The 19090-nt window shown below is 38.3% G+C and overlaps 1 protein-coding gene across 41 annotated transcripts in view; it reads left to right on the top strand.

Annotated features, from left to right (window-relative positions):
- ZNF536 (zinc finger protein 536) overlaps window positions 1-19090 on the top strand; it is a 340334-nt gene that overhangs the window by 198089 nt on the left and 123155 nt on the right. For all 41 annotated transcript variants that reach the window (XM_086847041.1, XM_086847036.1, XM_086847042.1 and 38 more), the window contains one exon: window positions 14635-14787. In XM_086847041.1, coding sequence (XP_086703167.1) covers window positions 14635-14787 — 153 coding nt within the window. The remainder of the gene's footprint in view (window positions 1-14634; window positions 14788-19090) is intronic.

The following is a 19090-nucleotide window of genomic DNA, read 5'->3' as shown; positions in this document are numbered from 1 at the left end:
CAGCACCTCCCTGCTGCACCCTGGCCCCCTGGGACAGCTTGGTTTGCCATTGCTGCCCCAAATGACCATGCTGAACAAAGTCCCTGGCAATGCCAGAGGAGATGGGTTTTCCTGTGATGTTGACAGTCAGCTGCCCCTAACTGATCCTATGTTGCTGGTTGTCTGCCTTCAGAAGACCCTCAGATGTTTAAACATTTGATGGCCAGCAACTTCTGCACCACAGATGAAAAACAAAGATCTGGATGTATACTCCCCCCATCTATAATTCAGTCTTAAGGTACATATTTTTCAGGGAAACTTTTCAATAATGATTACTTATGTAAAGCATTCTCAGCCAGAAATCTTGCAAAGCGTTATCAGAATAAATAAAAATATGTGGAGAATCACCGTGTTTGGTTTTATTTATTGTAATAGCTGTGGTTAAAATGTAGATCAGACTGCTGTTTTGGATCACAGTCTCAGTTCTAAAAATTGCATCATCATAGGTGGATTATATCTGCATCTTTTCAAATAGATGGCAGAGTATATTTCTGTGCTGTTTTTCCCTAAAGAAAAATTGAAAGATAAGAGGCAGGAGTTTCAAGTAACATCGCAACATTTAGTTGTCAAACTATGAATGGAAATTGCCATCATAGGGACTGTGTGTTTACTCTCCTACTTCAAAAAACCTGTGTGAAAATGTAACCAAGAAGAAAGGATTTTTCTCTTTTTTTTAAATCAAATAATATCTTAGTAGATGAGCAGTGATTCAACATAAGTAAAACAAATATTAATTGAAAAGAACCCTAGAACACAGAGAGAAAGCATGTTGCTGTTTGGTGAACAGCACTCACTGGAGCAGTACTGCAGATGATGGACTATCCAGCAGTTCTTTTCTGGAACCGGTTCCACTGATGTGCAGCACTCCTCAGCGTCCTGTCTGGTATCTGGGCTGCCTTTCTCAAGTTGCATCTTCCCATCATTGTTTGTTTTAAATACACAGTGCTGCTCTCCTGCAGTTTTATGATGAAAAAATGGCAGCAGTAGGGAGATACTGTTTGTTTGTCCACCCTTTATTATAATATTTCAGCATCTATCAGCAAGCTCCAATGCCCAGTAGTCAACAGAATCTCTCTTTTGGAACAAATGCCTATGACCCTCATGAATGGACACATTTCTGTAGAATTTGTAGCCAGAAAAGAACCAGTACTAGTGAAATTGTTAGAATTATTTAAGTTTCATGTGACCAGTTTATGCTGCCATTCACCTTTCCTCAACCCCATGCATGACTTTGTTAGGTTGGCCAGTCCCACTGCAGACAGCTTTCAAATGTAATCTGGTGCAAGCCAGTTTGTCATGTACCAAATTCTGCGTGGGCTTGCCAGGCTGTTGGAGTGGCTCCCACTACTACTATCCTGAAAAGGCATGGAAACATGCACAAATGCAGGAGCCTGCATTCTCAGGGTTTAAATCAGCCTGTTCTCTGACATGGTACTTACTGCAGAGCATCTCAGTGCAAGCCAGCAGTCGGCCAAAATTAGAACCTGAAGATTCTCTGACTTGCAGGGGAGGACTTATCATTCATAGGTGGTTTTGTCAGAGGAATGGAAGACGCTGAAATTTTCCTATCTGTACAGATTTATCTGTTCTGGTTGCTGTTTTCATCCTATATATTGCAGGAAATTTTACTAGTGTTCAGAATAGTGAAAATCTGAAGAAGGCCTGCTCTTCTTCCATAAGATGTGGAATAGTCAGGATGCACTTGTGAAACTTGTATCTCCTAAATGTCATTTCTGTCATCCAGAGGGTCTAAAATGAGTTTTAAATAAGTATCTCCAACTTTGAAAGATCTTATTGCCAAGTCATTTTCTATAAAAGCAATGTTACTTTGTAAGGGATACCTTTCCCCTGTTCTCCTTTCCAATAAAGATCTTTCCTGCATATCTGACCTCTCTGAGATAAAATTTCCTTGTGTCAGCATTTAATGTCATGTGAGCACTATCAGCTTGGGATTTTCATGTTGGTGGCTGTTGTCTGATGGTTATAGAATGGTCATTGCTCCAGAAGGTGCTGATCAGAAAGGATGAAGAACATGGGAAAGCCATTCAGAGTGATGGGAGCCAAACACTCAGCAGAGCAGAGGCTTAAAGGCTGTGCTGTGTTAGGAAGCCATTAAACACCTGCTTTTGCTTTGGGATGTATGGGGGAACAGATTCATCTCCAGAAATCTGAAATAAGGAGGTTTCACCACAGAATTACTTTTTCCTTTCTGTCTACTCCAAGATTCAAGAAATTCTTTGAAACAGTGGTACAGAAGGCTGTGTAAGAGTTGACTCTATTAGCTTTTTTCTTTCTTATTCTTAACTGCTTACTGCTAAGGATTTTATTTTTCAGAAAGTGAGCCTGTGAATTCATATTTAAGATAGTGCTATATGCTTTTGGCTATCTTCAAGAGAGGAAGTCAGTACCAAATACACTTGACTGATCCCAAGTATTTGTTCTCATTTGCAACAGTGTGTTACAGACTCAGTCCTGGGATGGGTTTCAGTGCATCGGTATCTGCAGATTTTTGCTGCCAGATGTGTTTCCTCTACCTCACTATACACTTACTGATACCAATCTGATATCTGGCCCATCAATCTGATGATGATCTGAATATTTCCAGAAGAAGGTTTTACAGCAGCTCTGTTTTCCAAGATGGTCGATAGTTTAAGTCTGGCCCTCACAGGCATGGCAGAGGAGCTTGTGAGAACATTTTGGCTGAATTTCTGATGTTCATGAGGTGGAGGAGCAGCAGCTGCTGTACTAGTAACAGAAAGAGAGAAAGACTAATTCCAGGGCAAGGCAGCTTTCAAAGGCAAGTGAACATCATGTGACTGAATGTGTATAATTTAAAAGAAAAAAGAAAAAAGCTAGAACTTCAGCACAGCCTGTCTCTCCAGTATATGAGAAGTGAAGCAAATGAATACGGCCTTGAATACACTTTTTAATTTTTCAACACTGTATTTTGCCAACTTTAGTTCACTCTGTTGACTGTTCAGTCAGACCGTTTTTAAATTAAAAAGGAATACATGGTTGAATTATTTATTAAACAAAAGGTGCTTCCGTGCATGCAGACTACCTGGGTTTTGAATTTCTTTTGCTGTTGGAATTTGAAGAAAGTGCATTGCTAATAAGTTAAGAGATAGAGCAACTCTCCTTCTTCTAAAATAAGTCTTTCTCTGTCTCTGAGACAGACAGTAAGATAACTTGTGTCTGTCCAGCCAGAGAGGAATGCCTGATCTTCATTCAAATTTCTAATTTTGACCTTAGTGTGAAGTTGTTTCCCCAGGTTTCTGGGCTCCATAGAGACAGAATTTCTGGTAGGAAAATGTTTTTGCAAATCAAGCCGGTCTGGATTATCTCCTAATTTTATAGGTGCTCCTGACGAGTTAAAATATGCATTTACTGGTGGATTAATGTGGAGGAGCTGTAAGTAAGCAGAAGGCATCTTGCTAACACTTTGCATATTGTTGCCATCAGCCTGTGTGTCCATGGAGGGTACCAGCTCACCTTGGTGATAAGGGTGATAAGGGCCTTGCACAGTGACTTTGCTTTGCTCAGTTCCCATCACAGCCTCTGTGTTGGTGTTCCACATTGGTGCACAGCCAGGGCTTCTTCTACTGTGGCCTCCGAGTGCCTGATCTTCTCTTGTCCATTTCCCCAGGACTAAACCACCAGCAGCTTTTGGACTAGACTTTCTGGACTTCAAATTCCTTTGGCTGATGGCTGCAGGGAAAACATTCAGGATAGGAAACTAGGAAGGGTCTTCCATCAGTTGTGGGACTGTGGTCTCCATAGAATGTAGAAAAATGAGAGGGCTGTTCTAGCTGGTACTGAGAAAGGAATGAATGTGCTGAATCTGAGGAAACATCTGTCCAAGAGTTCGGTATTTCTCATCACTCGTGTGGGACTTGATAATTTTGCAGGGTTCCCGGTGAGATGCCCTGCAAAAGGCTGCTCATGACAGCAAAGAGGCTTTAGGGAAAGGCTGATGAGACCAGCCAGGGCTCTGAGGAGCTCCCAGTCACCCCAGTGTGGGAGGCTGGTTGTGAGCCTGGAGCTCTTCTGTGGGAGGAAGGCAGTGAGCAGTAGCTGGGCACACCCTGGCTTTGATAGCTACAGATGGAGACCTAAAAGATTGCAGGGCCACAGTCCAACACCAGCACATGTAAAATAAGGCTCAGGATTTAGATAACTCTGTTCCAGCATACTGACGTGCATGGCCACAGTCCAACTCCAACACATGCAAAATTAGTTTCAGGATCATTCCAGCATACTGAAGCCTATGCCTAAACCAGTTATTGCCACAAGCTCAGTTAAATCAGAGGACAGCATTCAAAATAGCATTTTTTATATTTTTTTTTTTTTTTTACCAGAGTAGTTCAGATGAAAAAAATTACATTTTCATAGTAGATGAGGAAAACTGGATTATTGATAGTTCAGCTCCATAGGCAGCATTTCAGAATTTTTATAGCCCACAAATATCATGTTATGGTATCCATGTACGTTAATGCCATTTTACAAAACATGGATATGAGTTGACCTAGTAATGTACTTTTTGAGATGCATTAGTATAAAAAAATTAATGAGTCTGTTCAGATAATATCATGTTCTTAGTGTTCTCACAGTACACTGTTAAAACAATGAGGAAAAAACCTGTACAAAAGAGTCAAAGGATCCCTTCTCACCATTCAATGTAATGAATTTAATCAATAATTTTCCATTACAGCAAAACTCATGTAATTAACATATTTTATTTATAGAAAAAGGGTGCTGGTAAAGTAGATTCAGCAGTTTAGAGTTGCTTGTAAGTATTTATTCAAATACAGCTATTTTTATTTTTTTTGTGAAATGGATAAAGAAGTTGGAAATTATCCTCAAGTGGCTTGTACCAAAGAAGTTAAATGGGAGAAAAATTGTTTACAAAAGTATTTGTATTAACTCAAAATGGTCATTTAGTTTGAAAGGAACACCTGAAGTTTAAATGTAAGAAAATACAGATACTGGAAAAGTCTCTCATAGCATAGTCCAAATGTAACACACACCATGACATTATTCACTCTTTAGAGACTCTGTCAGCACCTCTCTAATCAGTAATCTGTAAATAGAATGAGAGTCTTTAATTCTTTCTCATTTTGTTGAGGGGGAAATTAGCTACCTGTACAGTTCTTTTTATGTGCCTGATTCTTTTGTTGTTGTTTTTTGGTTTTTTTTCTTTTCTGATGGTGTCTACAGAAAGACATTCCTGCAACATTTTAATAATTTATGCTTTTCTTTAGTAGAATGATTTTTTATACATTCTGATAGTGACCTACTACTGGCATTTCTGTGCTGGTTTTTCCACTCTGTGATAAAATAATAATAATAGTAATAATAGTAATAATAGTAATAATAGCAATAATAATAATAATAATAATAGTAATGAAAAAACGTTTTCTTAAACAATAGTATGCAAGGACTTACCCAATGATACCTGGTGCCCTGAGAGCTACTTATAATGAAGGCAGGTCTGTGATTCACACTTGAGAAAAAATATTTTTTTTAGAATTTTTTTAAACCCAGAAACTGAGGGTGAAACTTGGCTAGTGTAATTGATAAATATTTCTATACAAGTACTCAAAAGATTAAAAAAACAATCAATGGATTTAGAAAACTACATGGAGATGGGTGTTAATTTGTACTTTTTAGAGTCTAAGAGACTGCATTATTGGGAACATGAGAAAAACCTAGAGAAAAAAGATTCAACAGAGCTGTCTTCCACCCAGATTCATAATTTTTCCTGCTGTTTACTGACACCAACTTGTATTTCCTTCATAGAATACCCTGTACCAAATGGTCCTGTTTGTCCCACAAGTGTTTTAGGAACAAGACAGAGGTCAAGGTGAAGCACCCTTTACCCCTCTGGTTTGTAGGGCTGTAGAGCTGCTAATGTGGAAGAAATGGGTAAGTATGGAAGCAAGGAGAAGGCAACATATTCATTCACAGAAGTCCAGTTAATGGTTATTTTAGTTGATTAGCTAGCAACTTCATTTTCTCCCTCATGAAATTGCCTCCACAGATCCTTACTTCTGGAGCTTAATCAGCAGTAGCAATCCATCCCAGGAGTGGGAGATCAGGAGTACTTAATTAAAGAGGGACTGTAAGGCAACTCTCCCAAATTGGATATCTGATCTAGCCTTGGCATCAGGAGAGCAATGCTAGGTAAAAGTGTTTATCAAGCTCCATGTAGCCACTCTGCAAATCTCAGAGATGGGAATATGATGCAGACAGCTTGTAGAAGCTGCTATAACCAGAGTAGTATGGGTTTTAAGGCCATCTGGTACCTGAACACCTGCCTACAAATAACACATACAAATCCAAAAGATGCTCCAGTTGGATAGCCTCTCTGCTTAGATTCCCCACTGGAATTTTGTCCAAAAGCAGTATACAATCTGTATGAAGTTTGGGAAGACTTTGTTCTCTCTGGTCAGCAATCAAGTGCCTATTTCAAATTTAGGTGACAGGATCAAAGCTAACCCAGGTGAGTCAAGGATTTGGGTAAGAAAACTGCTGAAAATCACAGACTGCTGTTCAGACTAACTTTTGGTAAAACTCCAGAATATTCTACACTTGTTGTAAGAAAGGGGGGGGGAAACCATATGAAGTATGTCATATGAAAGGTTTAGGAAATAACCTTGATGTCAGAAGTATAATTGGACACCAAAGTAAATTTTGAGGGTAGCTGGCGAAGACCACTGGCAAAATACCAAGGAAAGATCCATGAGTATGTATTTAAGCCCAACTTTGCCGATCCAAAAGGTCCAAAAGCTGCTTTGCTTCTGCAGACACACATTGTGGACAGAGGAGTGCAGCAGGGTGTCCTGGCAGATCAGGTGTGCTCTTCTGAAGAAAGCAAGAACTAGCACAAACTAAGTAAAGGACATTCTGATAAACAGCAAAGTACACTCACTTCCAAGGCCTCCATTTTTCTGGCAGAAAGATTACACAAGTCTAGTGGAATGTCATGAACCTCACCTGACAAACGAGGTGGTTGGGGATTGGGATTGCTTTCACCTATATAGTCAGGTTAAGGAAGTGGGATTTTAAAGTCATGATTTTGGAGTGGCATATCTGAAAAACCACTGAGGGAGTTGGATATTGGAAGAGTTTTGCGTGTTAAGAGCTTTGGAAAGAAGTTTTTGCATTCTGCAATTTTGAAAGAAACTGCCAAGAAATGGTGTTGGGGCAATAATGTAGTGAGAAACAATGTAGTGATCCATGGTCATTTGCCTCCAACTCAGCTCTCATTAGGTAGCTAGAGGTTCCAGGAGCTAATAATGAGACCAAAAAAGTGAAGACTCTTTAACCAAGAACAAGCACTCCATGACTCTAATCTACGTATTTCTGATATCCTTTGAAATTATTGAAGGACTGTGCACAGGTCTGACTGCATAAATTGCAAATTATGCCTTTTAATTGCACCATTTGTGCATGTGCATGGGATTTTTAAAGGGTCTTTAAGAGTCAGGAGCACTGGAAGAGGGTGAAGAAGTTTGACATGCCTGCAAGTGCGTTTATTTTTTAAAAAAATCTTCAGCACTCTTTTAAGTTTTACTTCAATTTTATCAAAACTAATAATAATATGGTGAAGTCCTGACTCAAATGTAAGTATTGAAGTTACATTGAGCTCAGTAGGGCTGGAGAGGTGTACAGCAGTGAGATTAAAATTTGAACCTTGCTTCTTCTCATGTTGAGCTAAGAATATGTGTGATGGTTTCCAGGATAATGATATTTAACTGTAATCTACTTGAGGCATGAATGGCATTCCATTGATTTTCTACAACTGAACTTGGTGCTGCTGATGAATAAAACAATAAATACAGAAAATGAACTATTTTGTGTTTTATTAACAATTTGCATTTCTTATAGTATTTCATTTTCAATAAGTATAAAATCATACCCTCGAATGGTAAGATGTAATTGCTGATCATGTATCTCTTTGTTCCAGACACTTTTATAAAAGTGTATGTATTATGTATGATGTGACCTTCAAATGCCATGAATGCGTTGTGCAATAAACTGTCAATATTTGTGGCTATAAGGTACTAGATGACTTTTACAATAATTGGAACAGCTTTATTAAAAGCTTGGATCACTCAGCTGGTTAAAGAGAAAGACACAGGCCAGTGTTCATCTGGGAGTTTCCTTCTGCCAACTGTTAAATGAAAGATATTGTAAGGTGCTTAAGATGTCTTCTTTCTTAAAATGAAACCCGAAACAAAACAGTTAAAGAGGTCTCATACAGAAAATATTCTCTCAAAAAGTATTTTTTCACCATGCTCAGTTTTTGGTCAAAGCTGAGCTCTGTCAGCTAATGGCAAGTAAACAACCCTGTGTTTTAAATGCTAAATCTGAGTTTCTATGTCTTTTGGTCACACGATTCTTCAAAGAAATGGAACAGCTAAAATGATGTACTCAGAAACTGTGTTTGATCTCTGATTATCTTAAAAGGTTTTAAAATTTTAGAAAAAATTGAAAAGTAAGATTGCTAAGAACTCCAGAAGAAAAACCTCTGTAGGGAATTTGATTGAAATGAAAAGAAGAGGATAAGAAACATATTGTGATTAATAAAATCTTAATTTTGTTTAAGTGTTCCATTAATGTCTCTCTGTGCAGTATATACAGATTTTGCATGTGTCTCAGAGCACCACAATGAGAAGCATTAACACATAACCAGCACTGCATACATACAGCATTGCCATGCAAAGTGTTTTGGACCCATGGGGTGTGAAAACCACCAATCTTCAAGTGTGTGGTGTTCCAGGGGTGGGCTGAAGGTGTGTCTGCAGCCACCACATCACCAGTTACTAAGACATTGCTTACAATATTTTGGCTCCCTCCCTGCTGAGCTTGGAATTCCACCCAGCTACTGCCCTGCAGCCCAAGGTGCTGCCTGTGACTGCCATTTGCTCACTTCTACAGGCTGCAAGTCTTGCCTCATACAAATGGTTCTGGGTCTTTTACTTCAGCTGAATTTAGACTGTATTTTAAGTTAAACTCTGCCAGTGACTAATTGTTAACAGAAGCAGAGCAGTTTGTGCATGTTGTTTGTCTGTGTGGTTCAGAGAGCTAAGAGGGAATTCTCATGTCAGAGGTGGTATCTTTTTATTTACCAATGGAACCTTTGTATAATCTTTATTTCTAATAATACAAACAATGTGAATTCTGCTTTCTCACTAGTAGGCCTCCTTTCCAATTCTCTTCTAAAATAGCTCTGTGTTTAAACAAATTCTCTGCCAATCCATAGTAACAGTTTAAGATTCCCTATTATGGTCATTATAAAACCTAAATCCTTGATGAAACAATAGAGACATCAAGTTGTTCCTGACCTAAGACATTCGTAACTCTTTCCGGAGGCCTAAAATATAACTGCAATATTTAGTAATATTAGAAACTTTCATTTTAAACCATGAACTTCACTAGCAAAAAAAAGTGTACTGACATCTGCTAATAGGGTTCTAATTTCAAATTATGAGCACAGGGCCAGATTCTGTTCTCATTTACATCGGATGATACTAATTGAAGCTACTTCAGGTAGCTAGAAAAATATGATTAATTATATCCCTAATTATATTCCTATTTTCTACTGTTTTCAGTATTATTAAAGCTTTCTCTTAGGAACAGGTAAGAAAGGTAAAGCTTGTTTTCTCAGAAACTTGGCATATTCTGTGCTGCTTCCCAGGGAATGAGGTGGTTGAGTTCAGGTATACTTGCAAGAAGCTGACAGCAGTGACAGGATTAACACATTGAGTATCTTCTAACTCCTTTCTTGACATTAGATTTCCTGCCACAAAATGGGCTAATCTGGGTGGTTTATAGGTCATCAAAAAATAGCTGTGGTCACTACCACTTCTCGTTGCACCACGTTTCATTAACTTTTACAGGCAGGTTTGAAGAACTACAAATACTTTGAATTTCAGAAATATATGAAAACCTGGGCTTATGTGCAGCTTTAAAGGCTTCTGGCCACATTTTCAAAGGGTTCTTTAATAATGTTGAAAATTGTGCAAGAGAAAACACACACTTGTAAGTCTGATTACCTGTTTTGTGAGTTGATTACCTTTTCCATGTGATTGCCTGTTTTTGGCTAATTTGGCAAACCTTGTGTTGACAAATTCCAACTGACTTCACTGATGATTTAGTCTTCATGAGGGCTGCAATTTAGCTCCTTTGAACATGAAAGCACCTCTCTGTGAATCCCTGCACCTTCACACACACAGAGCAAATAAATACTGGTGAAATTTATGGGACATGTATGTAGATGCTCCTTTCAGAACCTGGCTGCTATCATGACTGAAGTCAGTGCTGCTGCCTAACCAAGAGAAAACAATTTTATTTATTTTAGGTGCATAATTAATGCACCCTTTTCTAATCATGTTTATGGGCTCGTTCCAGACAGGTGGACCAGTTGTACAGAACATATATGGAGATGTCAAAAAATAAGTTTCCTTTTGCTCTTCATATGACTGCCTAGATAGCTTCTGCTTTGAGTGCACAGACTCACTGTCTAGAAGTTTGTCTTCTCTTTTCTGGCAATCTCCACTGAAGCTGGCATTTCTCCTCTGTGACATCTGTATCTGTGTGCTGAGGGCACTGCTGGCCCTGGCCACGGCTCATTTCTGGCTAGGCCATTTCTGATAACCAGCAGTAAGATAAAAAAGGATTCACTGGTGTCTTTCTCACTTTCTTTTAACCTTCTACTGTGAAAGTGCTCCTGGCTCCAAAGCTGTTTGTTGGGATGATGTATCTCTGTGGAAACTTCCCTTCTGCCTGTGGCAGTGATGTGGAACCAGCCTGATCTCCCTGCTAGATGAGGAGCGGTGGCTTTTAGGTCCTCCTCTCCTGAGAACTGGGCATGTGAATGAAGAAGGGCAATCCCTCAAGTGCTGACCTTATGGATTGGTTAATTTTTATTTCAGTCTGCATGCCAAATCGATTTGCTCACATTTTGGCCAAATTGGCTCAGTTAATCGCCACCTTCTGATATGGACGTTGAAGTGAACTTTCTTTCCCTGCATTTACCCCATGAGAACATGGGCACAGTCACATAAAGCACTGCTGAGGCACGGTATGCAAGAAATATCCCTGCCATACCTCCCAGAAGCTGCTTTGTGGCTGAATTCCTGTGTCCTGTGTGCTCTCTGCCTGCCCAGCAGGTACAGCACTCAGAGCAGCTGGGGACTCACAGCTGTTCCTTGTCCTTAGACTGGCACAGAGACCAGTTTCATATTTAGAACTGAATGTTGCATTGCACGTTTCTGTCCAGGATTTGGTGTGAACAGACACAAAGTGAAAGGAAATCTCAGTGAAAATTCAGAGGTGAGGCTCGGAAGTCTCACATCTAGTATGTGCAGCTAAATCATACTTTCCTCTCTTATTTCCTGCACTTTAATCAGGAAAGGTTGGGATGGGCAGGAAGATGTTCAGGATGCCGACCTGCCTATAATGGAAGTGGATAGTAAAAAAAGCATTGTAATCCCATGTGCATCAAGTGCACATCATATAGATCACATAACTCAGGGAACCACAATGACTCTAAGATAAGTAACTGTTCTCTTTCCTTCCTGATCTTTTATCCTCAGAACTGAGAAGCCCCCAAAACCATAGCTCAAATTCTGAGTAAATCATTAATTAATTTGTGGAGGCCAATCCTTGTTCTGCAGATCTGTAAAACTACTTTTTGCTATATTTTTGCACAATTTGACAGAGCTGAGAGTTTTTGCTTGTGGAGACGCTTTCAATAACAAGAGAAGGGGGATCAGAGGTGTAGAATACATGATTACTGGTAAAGCTGAAGATTTTTCATTCCCCACATATTCTGATGTTGGCATAGTCTGTATTCTTCAGTTTGCTTCTTAACTTTCTTCTTGTCAGTCTCTTCTTTTTTCATCCTTCGTTTCCACAGATCGCTTTTGAGAGATAAGAAAACCTTGGTAGCAGAATCAGTGAGACTTAAACACATTTTAAAATTAAGCACATTTTAAACTTAAGTGCTTTGACAAAGAGGTACAATGTGCCAAAATGGGGCCCTAGTAAGAAGCTGGGTTAGCATTTGATGGGGAGAGTCGGCAGCCTTGAACATATCTTTTCATTGTTTAAAATAAAAGAACTGAGATGTAAAGCTGCTCATTCAGGTAGCGATGGCCTCCAGCGCTTCGGTGGGCTTTGTAGGCAGAGGAATTCAAAAGAAAACCCCTCAGCCCAGCTTTAAAGTCTTAGGAATGCTTTCACTGTGGGAAGAAAAATTCTTCAAGGTAAGGCCTCTGTTGGAGTAAAGCCTTTGGAGCTACCTACTGTATGTCTACTTAAATCTAAAAGAGAACTCTTCAGACCACCCACATCTTTCTTTGCTTCATTGTTGTTTTCAGTTTGCTTTTTCGGAGGGATTAGTGCTAGAGTAAACTCCATCCTCTTGCTCCCTTGAAAAAAATTCAATTTTGTGTAAAGTGAAAATTAGGCTCTTAAATCTGCAAAGAGAGCTGTTCATCTTACAAATTTATTCTTTTTTATTGGGCCACACATATTCTAGATAGAAAGATAAAAGGCAAATGGATAACAGGCCATCATTTAGAGTGACATATAGCAAAACATAGCTAGTAGACTGATTCTGTAAATTCCTCCTGAGTGCCTTGTTAACTTTATCTATATATTTATCTATAATGCTCATATAGTATTTATTGAGAACCAAAACAAAATCCTTCAGTTTATCATCATGCATTCTGTGTTTTGCACTTCAGAAAAATCTTTTTGCACTCGGGAATTCATTTTTTTCCCAAAGAAGCTTAAGCCATAATTATATACAACTTTTGAGGAGTAAAAACAGAAAAAATCTAAACTCTTTTGGGATATTGGAATTATAGACTAGTACCTATGTATGTTTTCCTAGACTCACAAAGACAAAATAGACTCCTGTAGTATGCAACTTTACGTTCTTGAAGATAATTCAAAATGACATTTACTAGCTTTCTAACTTAAATATTATGCTTTAACTCTGCAGTCTAAGAACAGTCAGAAAGTGTTAAAACAAGAATGTGATGTGAAAACTACCAGATTTGCATTTTGAAAAGTAGTAATAGCTTGATTACATACATGACTGAGATAAGCCTTTATAATATATATATATACATATATATTGAGATAAGCATTTATAAAATATATATATGCATATACATGTGTTTCTTAATAGCTCTATCTTCTCCTTCTTTCAATTTTAAGCAAAATTGTTTAGAGGAGCCATTTCATAATACATACTGAAATGCCTGTTAGTGTTACCTTTTCCAGAAATGTGGTATTTGGGTCTCTGCTACTGTGAGAATAAATTTTATTGGAGCCAAATATTTAAGTCTTTCTTATGTCCCATTACTTCCATTTAAAAGGCAATGCTGTGTAAACTGCACTATGTTTCCTGACAGCATTAGTTACATTTCAAATAGGTAAAGACAGAACATTTTTAGTCAGTAGGTTATGGCTGAAATAATCAAGACTCTGCGTGCAGGTTTTAACTCTGTGCTCCCCACCTGGATCTAACCCAGATAGCTCAGTTCTGCACAGGGTGTGATGCTGTGTCCATGTGTCCTGCTCCTGACGTGCCAGGAATGTCAATCTGGGTCACAGCTTCAACATTTGCCATGGTTTTTGGTGAAATCATGAATTGGTGCTTATAGTGGTATTGAATTGATGCTTATAGTTATATTACATGACCCTCTATGTGCAAAATGATGGATGAGCCTTGTGTGGTTTGAATAATGACTTTTTTTTTAATACCCTACATTTTTTTTTCAATTTTTATGTCAGTTTTTTGTAAGTTATTTTCTTCCTTGCCTGCTTGCATAAAGGCAGTTAATTCAAGATGGCTGAAATGACTTTATTTAATTCAGAAGAGAGAAGAGGTGTCCTGGAGTCTCACCCATTGTGTTATGATGCAAAGAATAAGTGTGGCTGTGAACTCTGAAGGAGAAAATGCAATAGCTGTGGGTGAGAGGGAGATGGAACTCCCCCTGATCTGACCAGTTTTTCCATTGTTTTTCACATGATATTAGGCCACACTCTAGGTTGCCTGTTGCAATTCCAGTGCTGAGATGTTGCAGAGGAAGTTGGGTTAGCTTTGCCTGTAGACATTGGCAGTGTCATTGGACCCCCCATCACTGCAATTTTCTTGTTTTAGGAGGTTGTAATACACTGGTGCAAACTTTTTACCTCTAAAAGCCTACAGGTTTTCGCAATACTTATAAATTAAATAGATTCAACAAAACAACAATCTCAAACTTTTGGGGGAAAAATTAATAGGAACTAAGCAAAAGAAGAAATCAAACCAGCTGCTGACACAGCTGTTTCTTTTCTTGTATAATTCTGTATACAAAGGTACCATATGCTGCTTAAAATCATGATAGGAAAGATGAAATAATTTAAGACAATAACAAGAAAATACATGAATTGTCAGCATTCTGTCAGATTTAAAGAATGAAATAGACAGGTGTAGTATTGACATGTTTAACTTTGTGTTGTGTTAGCAGTTTTAGTGAGAACAACTCCTGACATGTGCTGAAGTGATGTGAGAACATTTCTGTGTTGCAGACATTGGAGAAGAAGCTGGGAGATCTGTAGGAGTCCAGCAGCCAGCTTTACTGAGAGACAGGAGCCTTGGTTCTGCCATGAAAGACTGCCCATATTGTGGAAAAACTTTCAGAACATCCCACCACTTAAAGGTCCACTTGAGAATACACACAGGTGAGAGGAACATGTGAGCGGAGCGCTGGCGGCACGAGCCACGTGTGTGTGGGGGTTGACATCAATTGTGCCTAGGAGCCTGAATTCCCACTGTAGATTTGGACTTATTAGTTGGAGAAAGTCTTTTGAGAAAGATGTCTGACAGTCTTAAATAAAAGCACAAGGAATGTGTTGTTGGATAAAGACCACTTTAATAGAATCATCTTTTCCCAGTTGAGGTTATTTCTGTCTCCTTCCCTGCTTCATCACTGTTTCCTTCAATTACCCTTGTCCTTCAATAGGCATAAGCCTATTGGTTTCAGACTTAGTTATACTAACTGCTTCAAAGGCCTTCCTTAGCATCTGCTTAGGGATTCTGTATGTTTTTCTCAGTTACTATTTTTGTTCCTTTTAGCATGCTCATTTTTAACCTCTCACTGTTCATATGAATGCATCAGCTTCACGGATCTGCTTTTTTTTCTCCCCACTAGAGCTCACACGACTTACTACTTGTAAGTAATAAAACTTATCATGCTTTGCACTGTGGTAAAATTTCCCATATTTTATTTCAATAACAATCACAGCATTTTACCCTACAGAGATTTGCTACTGGGCTGGATACTCACTTTGTTTTGGTATTTCTCTCACTGGGAGGACTGCTCTCATACTAGTTTTTTCTAGCCATTCCATTTAAATTTTTATATTTCATTTGCTTGAAAGTACATATGTGCATGGCAAGGTCCGTGTAGAGACACAGTATGTGTTTGAGAAGACTTTATCCATAGTTAAATTCTGACACAAAATGTTGGAATCCTCAGGTCCTGTTGAAATCATTTGAAATTCTGTATATGGTCAATAGGATCCTGTTTTCTTCCCAGAGTTTATTGTCATGGTAGGCTTTGGGAAAGTATTTAAAACTTGAGATTTGGGATACTTCTTTTTGGACACAGACATAATAGGCCCCGTAATTATAATTTTCTTTTTAAACTATTTTAATTGAATTTCAGAATTTTACTGCTACTTTCCTAATAGAAAGGTAAATAATTGCATGAAAAAATACATTCCAGTTATACCTCCTACTTGAAAAACTTCACTTTTAACTTTTATTTCACTGAAGTACCAGATAAACAAAGTTTCCCTCCCTTCCCAGCATCAGCAGTCATGTTCCTCCTATGTGCATGCACAGGTCTAATGCTTAATGTTGGGTTTGTGAATGTGAAGCCTGATTTTGAAAAATAGAAAATTAAAATTACTTAAAGGAAAAAATATCATTGTTGAAATGGGAAAATTTTTTCACTGTATTTTTGCTCTTTTTTTTCTTTTACATTTTGGAGTAGGAGAATACCACACTGAAATTTAAAATTTGGCACCCTAATGTAGTTTTGTCTGACTGAATTGCAAAGCGTTTAGGGCAGGAATATTCTTCTCTGTGTGTTGGATTTTGTGGGGGGAGGGAGGGGGAAAAAGAAACCTGGTGAAAACCCTATTTGTGTGCTCTCCAGTGTAGTAAAAGTAAAGAAATGCTAGTTATTTCATTGCAAAATAATCTCATAACTATGGAGGTTAAAGAGTTTGACATTTTTAGCATTTGAGAGGCAAAAAAAAAATTCTTCAAAATAACATGAGGTTACCCACCTCTTCATTTTGTTTTATTATATAGTGAGCACTTTGTTCTTAAGTTAAACATGGCAGTGATTATGCATTTGGTATTTGTGCCTTAGAACTAATGGAAAGTAAATTAATTACAATGGAAATATTCCATAAAAATTGCATATTAATACTGACTAAAGAAAATTAAAACAAGAAAAAAAAAATAAACTGTATAATATAACAAAAAAAAATTAAAAAAAGAAACTATGGAAACAACATTTACAATGTATTTAAAAATCATTATAATTTTAAAATAAGTAAAGATCAATTTCCATTAGGTTGAGAACAAAGTATTTGTAAATAATGACAAGAGTATGTTTAAGTGAAGCAATGTTTTACATATTGGAAATAATCCTAATATATAATATAAAAATGTAAATTGGCAAATTACTAGAGTTATTAAATAAAAATTAAGTTGCTTTGTGGTAAGTGGAAATGATGTAATAGATACCAGTTATTAAACAAATATTGGTTAGCTCATACTTCTCAGGGATAGTTTCCTGCCTTTTATGTCACACTCTGTCTTTATTATATGCCTGGATCATATAACTGACTGATAAAAAACACTTTACAGTATTTCTCCACTACATTAACTCAATTACTGTTCTTGTTCTCACAGCACCTGTTTGTTAGAGATGAGCTCAAGCAGTTGAGCAGAAGTCAGGTTCCTTCGAACATCTGTGTGTTTGGAGGCACACGACTGGCTTGGTTTGGTACTCATGCCAAGAGCAGACCCAAAGCCTGATCCAGCCAGGAGGTGCTTCTGTGGCAATTGGCCCAAAAAAGCTGGAGAAGCAGCTTAATCTTGCACAAGAGGAGGAAGCTGTGCTCTGTTTTGGAAGAATTAGACAGTGGTTTGGGTTGCTTCTTTTTCTGTTGGATATTTCATGGTTGCAACCCCCTCCACACTGAGCCCTGGTTTCTGTGTAGTTTGCTATCACATAATTACCCTGTGAAGATATTAAAAAAAAATAAATAAAAAAAATCAAAGTTTTATTTAGCACACTCAGTTTTGTCCCAGCACAATTGTAGAGGATTTTTGTTATCCAGCTCAGGGATATTCAGGCAGGAAGAGCTTTAAGGGGAAGATACTAAGATATGATTTCTGATTGTTCCCATGTGATAAATGGCATAATTATATGAAATCAGTTTCTCCTCTTTCTTGCTCTCAAAACAATTGATGGATGAGAGAATTCCCTGGGACAGCCCTGAATGGAGAGAGGAAGGATTTTCAGGCCAAAATGCTTGCTAGCCTTGGGTATTAGAGAGGACAGGCAGAACCCTTCACGCCCTCTTAGATGAGTTCTTGATGCTGACCAGTGGCTGGAGATGGGCTGTGCTGCCCTCCAGCTCACACAAACTCTGGGGAGGATGGACAGGGGCAGAGCCCTGCATGGCAGGCAGCTGGGGGCCCTCCCCATTTGGGGGTCAGCCTTCTTGCTATAAAATCATACTCACACAGCTGAGAAGGTTCTAACACAAGCTTGGAGATGCTCTGTTTTTGTGACAAGGGAAACTGAGTATCTCAGACCATGTTGTGCCATATGCAGGTGCTTCCAGAGTTCTCATTTTGCCCACTGGAGGCAGCAACTTAAAGTCCCTTCTCCCATTCAGGGAGCCAAGCAGCTCCTTTATGTTCCTGAGCACTTTCAACCCCCTTGAAACTCAGTAAGTGATGTGGGTTTTACATTGCATGCCTTGACCTTTGGACTTGCAGAAACAGTATGTAAGAAATGAAAATTTCTTATGTCCTGCTTTTGACAGGGGACACAGTATGTAGGAGCTGGTTTCAGGTTGGCTCTAGCACCTCTTTGCACTTTGCTTTAGCCCTCCGAAGCTATTGCAGATATAGACCAGCTTGGATTTGAGTATTAGATGCTCAGGTAACATTCCCAGTATGACAGACAAAATTAAATCCTTTGAGTGCAGAAAAAAGGATAATGTGCACAAGCAAAGGAAAGATGGTTTGGATTGTGCTAAACAGAAGGAACCTAAGAAAGAGATGAATAGGAAGAAAAAACTTGTCAGGGCTGTGTCCATTGACTGAGAGTCTGTTACGATATGTATGACACACATCTAGCATATATTAGATGTATTATATGCATTTACAGTGTTACTGCATTTTCCCTTGGAAATGTGACTAGCCAATTTTAAACCATGCTTAGATGAACTGATGAAATACAGTAAAAATGGTGCTGTTTTAAATGAATTCAATTCACATTTCCTTCCTAAAAAAAGACTGCCTGTTGCCATTCTCTGAAGGCGCTTGTAGTGGGATGAGCAATATGAATAATTAAGGAAAATGGGTATGTGTGCTCCAAGAGGAGACAATTTTGGTATTGAACATCCTTTATTCTTACATTTCTAAGATGAACTAAAAGGACTTTTCATTTCTCTAGATTCCTCCAGATTTCCCATCCTTAACATTGTACAGAATGCCTTTTCTCCTGTCTTAATGACATCCCAAACTTTTGTTGAAAATAATTGATTGAATTTAAATTTCCTTAAAAGTTTAAGAGGTAATGTTACAGTATAAATTTCCTACCAAACACTAAGTAGGGAAATATCCATTAGTGAAATTAACTACAGTTTCTAGGTAGCTAACAATGTGCAGTATACAGTAGGGCATGGCTAATGAACACTGCAGTGGGTGATATTTCATTATACAAATTAA

Source organism: Cyanistes caeruleus, chromosome 12 (assembly GCF_971803275.1).
Source record: "Cyanistes caeruleus chromosome 12, bCyaCae1.hap1.1, whole genome shotgun sequence".
Taxonomy (NCBI): Eukaryota; Metazoa; Chordata; class Aves; order Passeriformes; family Paridae; genus Cyanistes; species Cyanistes caeruleus.
Note: the sequence above shows the minus strand (reverse complement) of the source record. Positions and strands in the feature narration are given on the sequence as shown.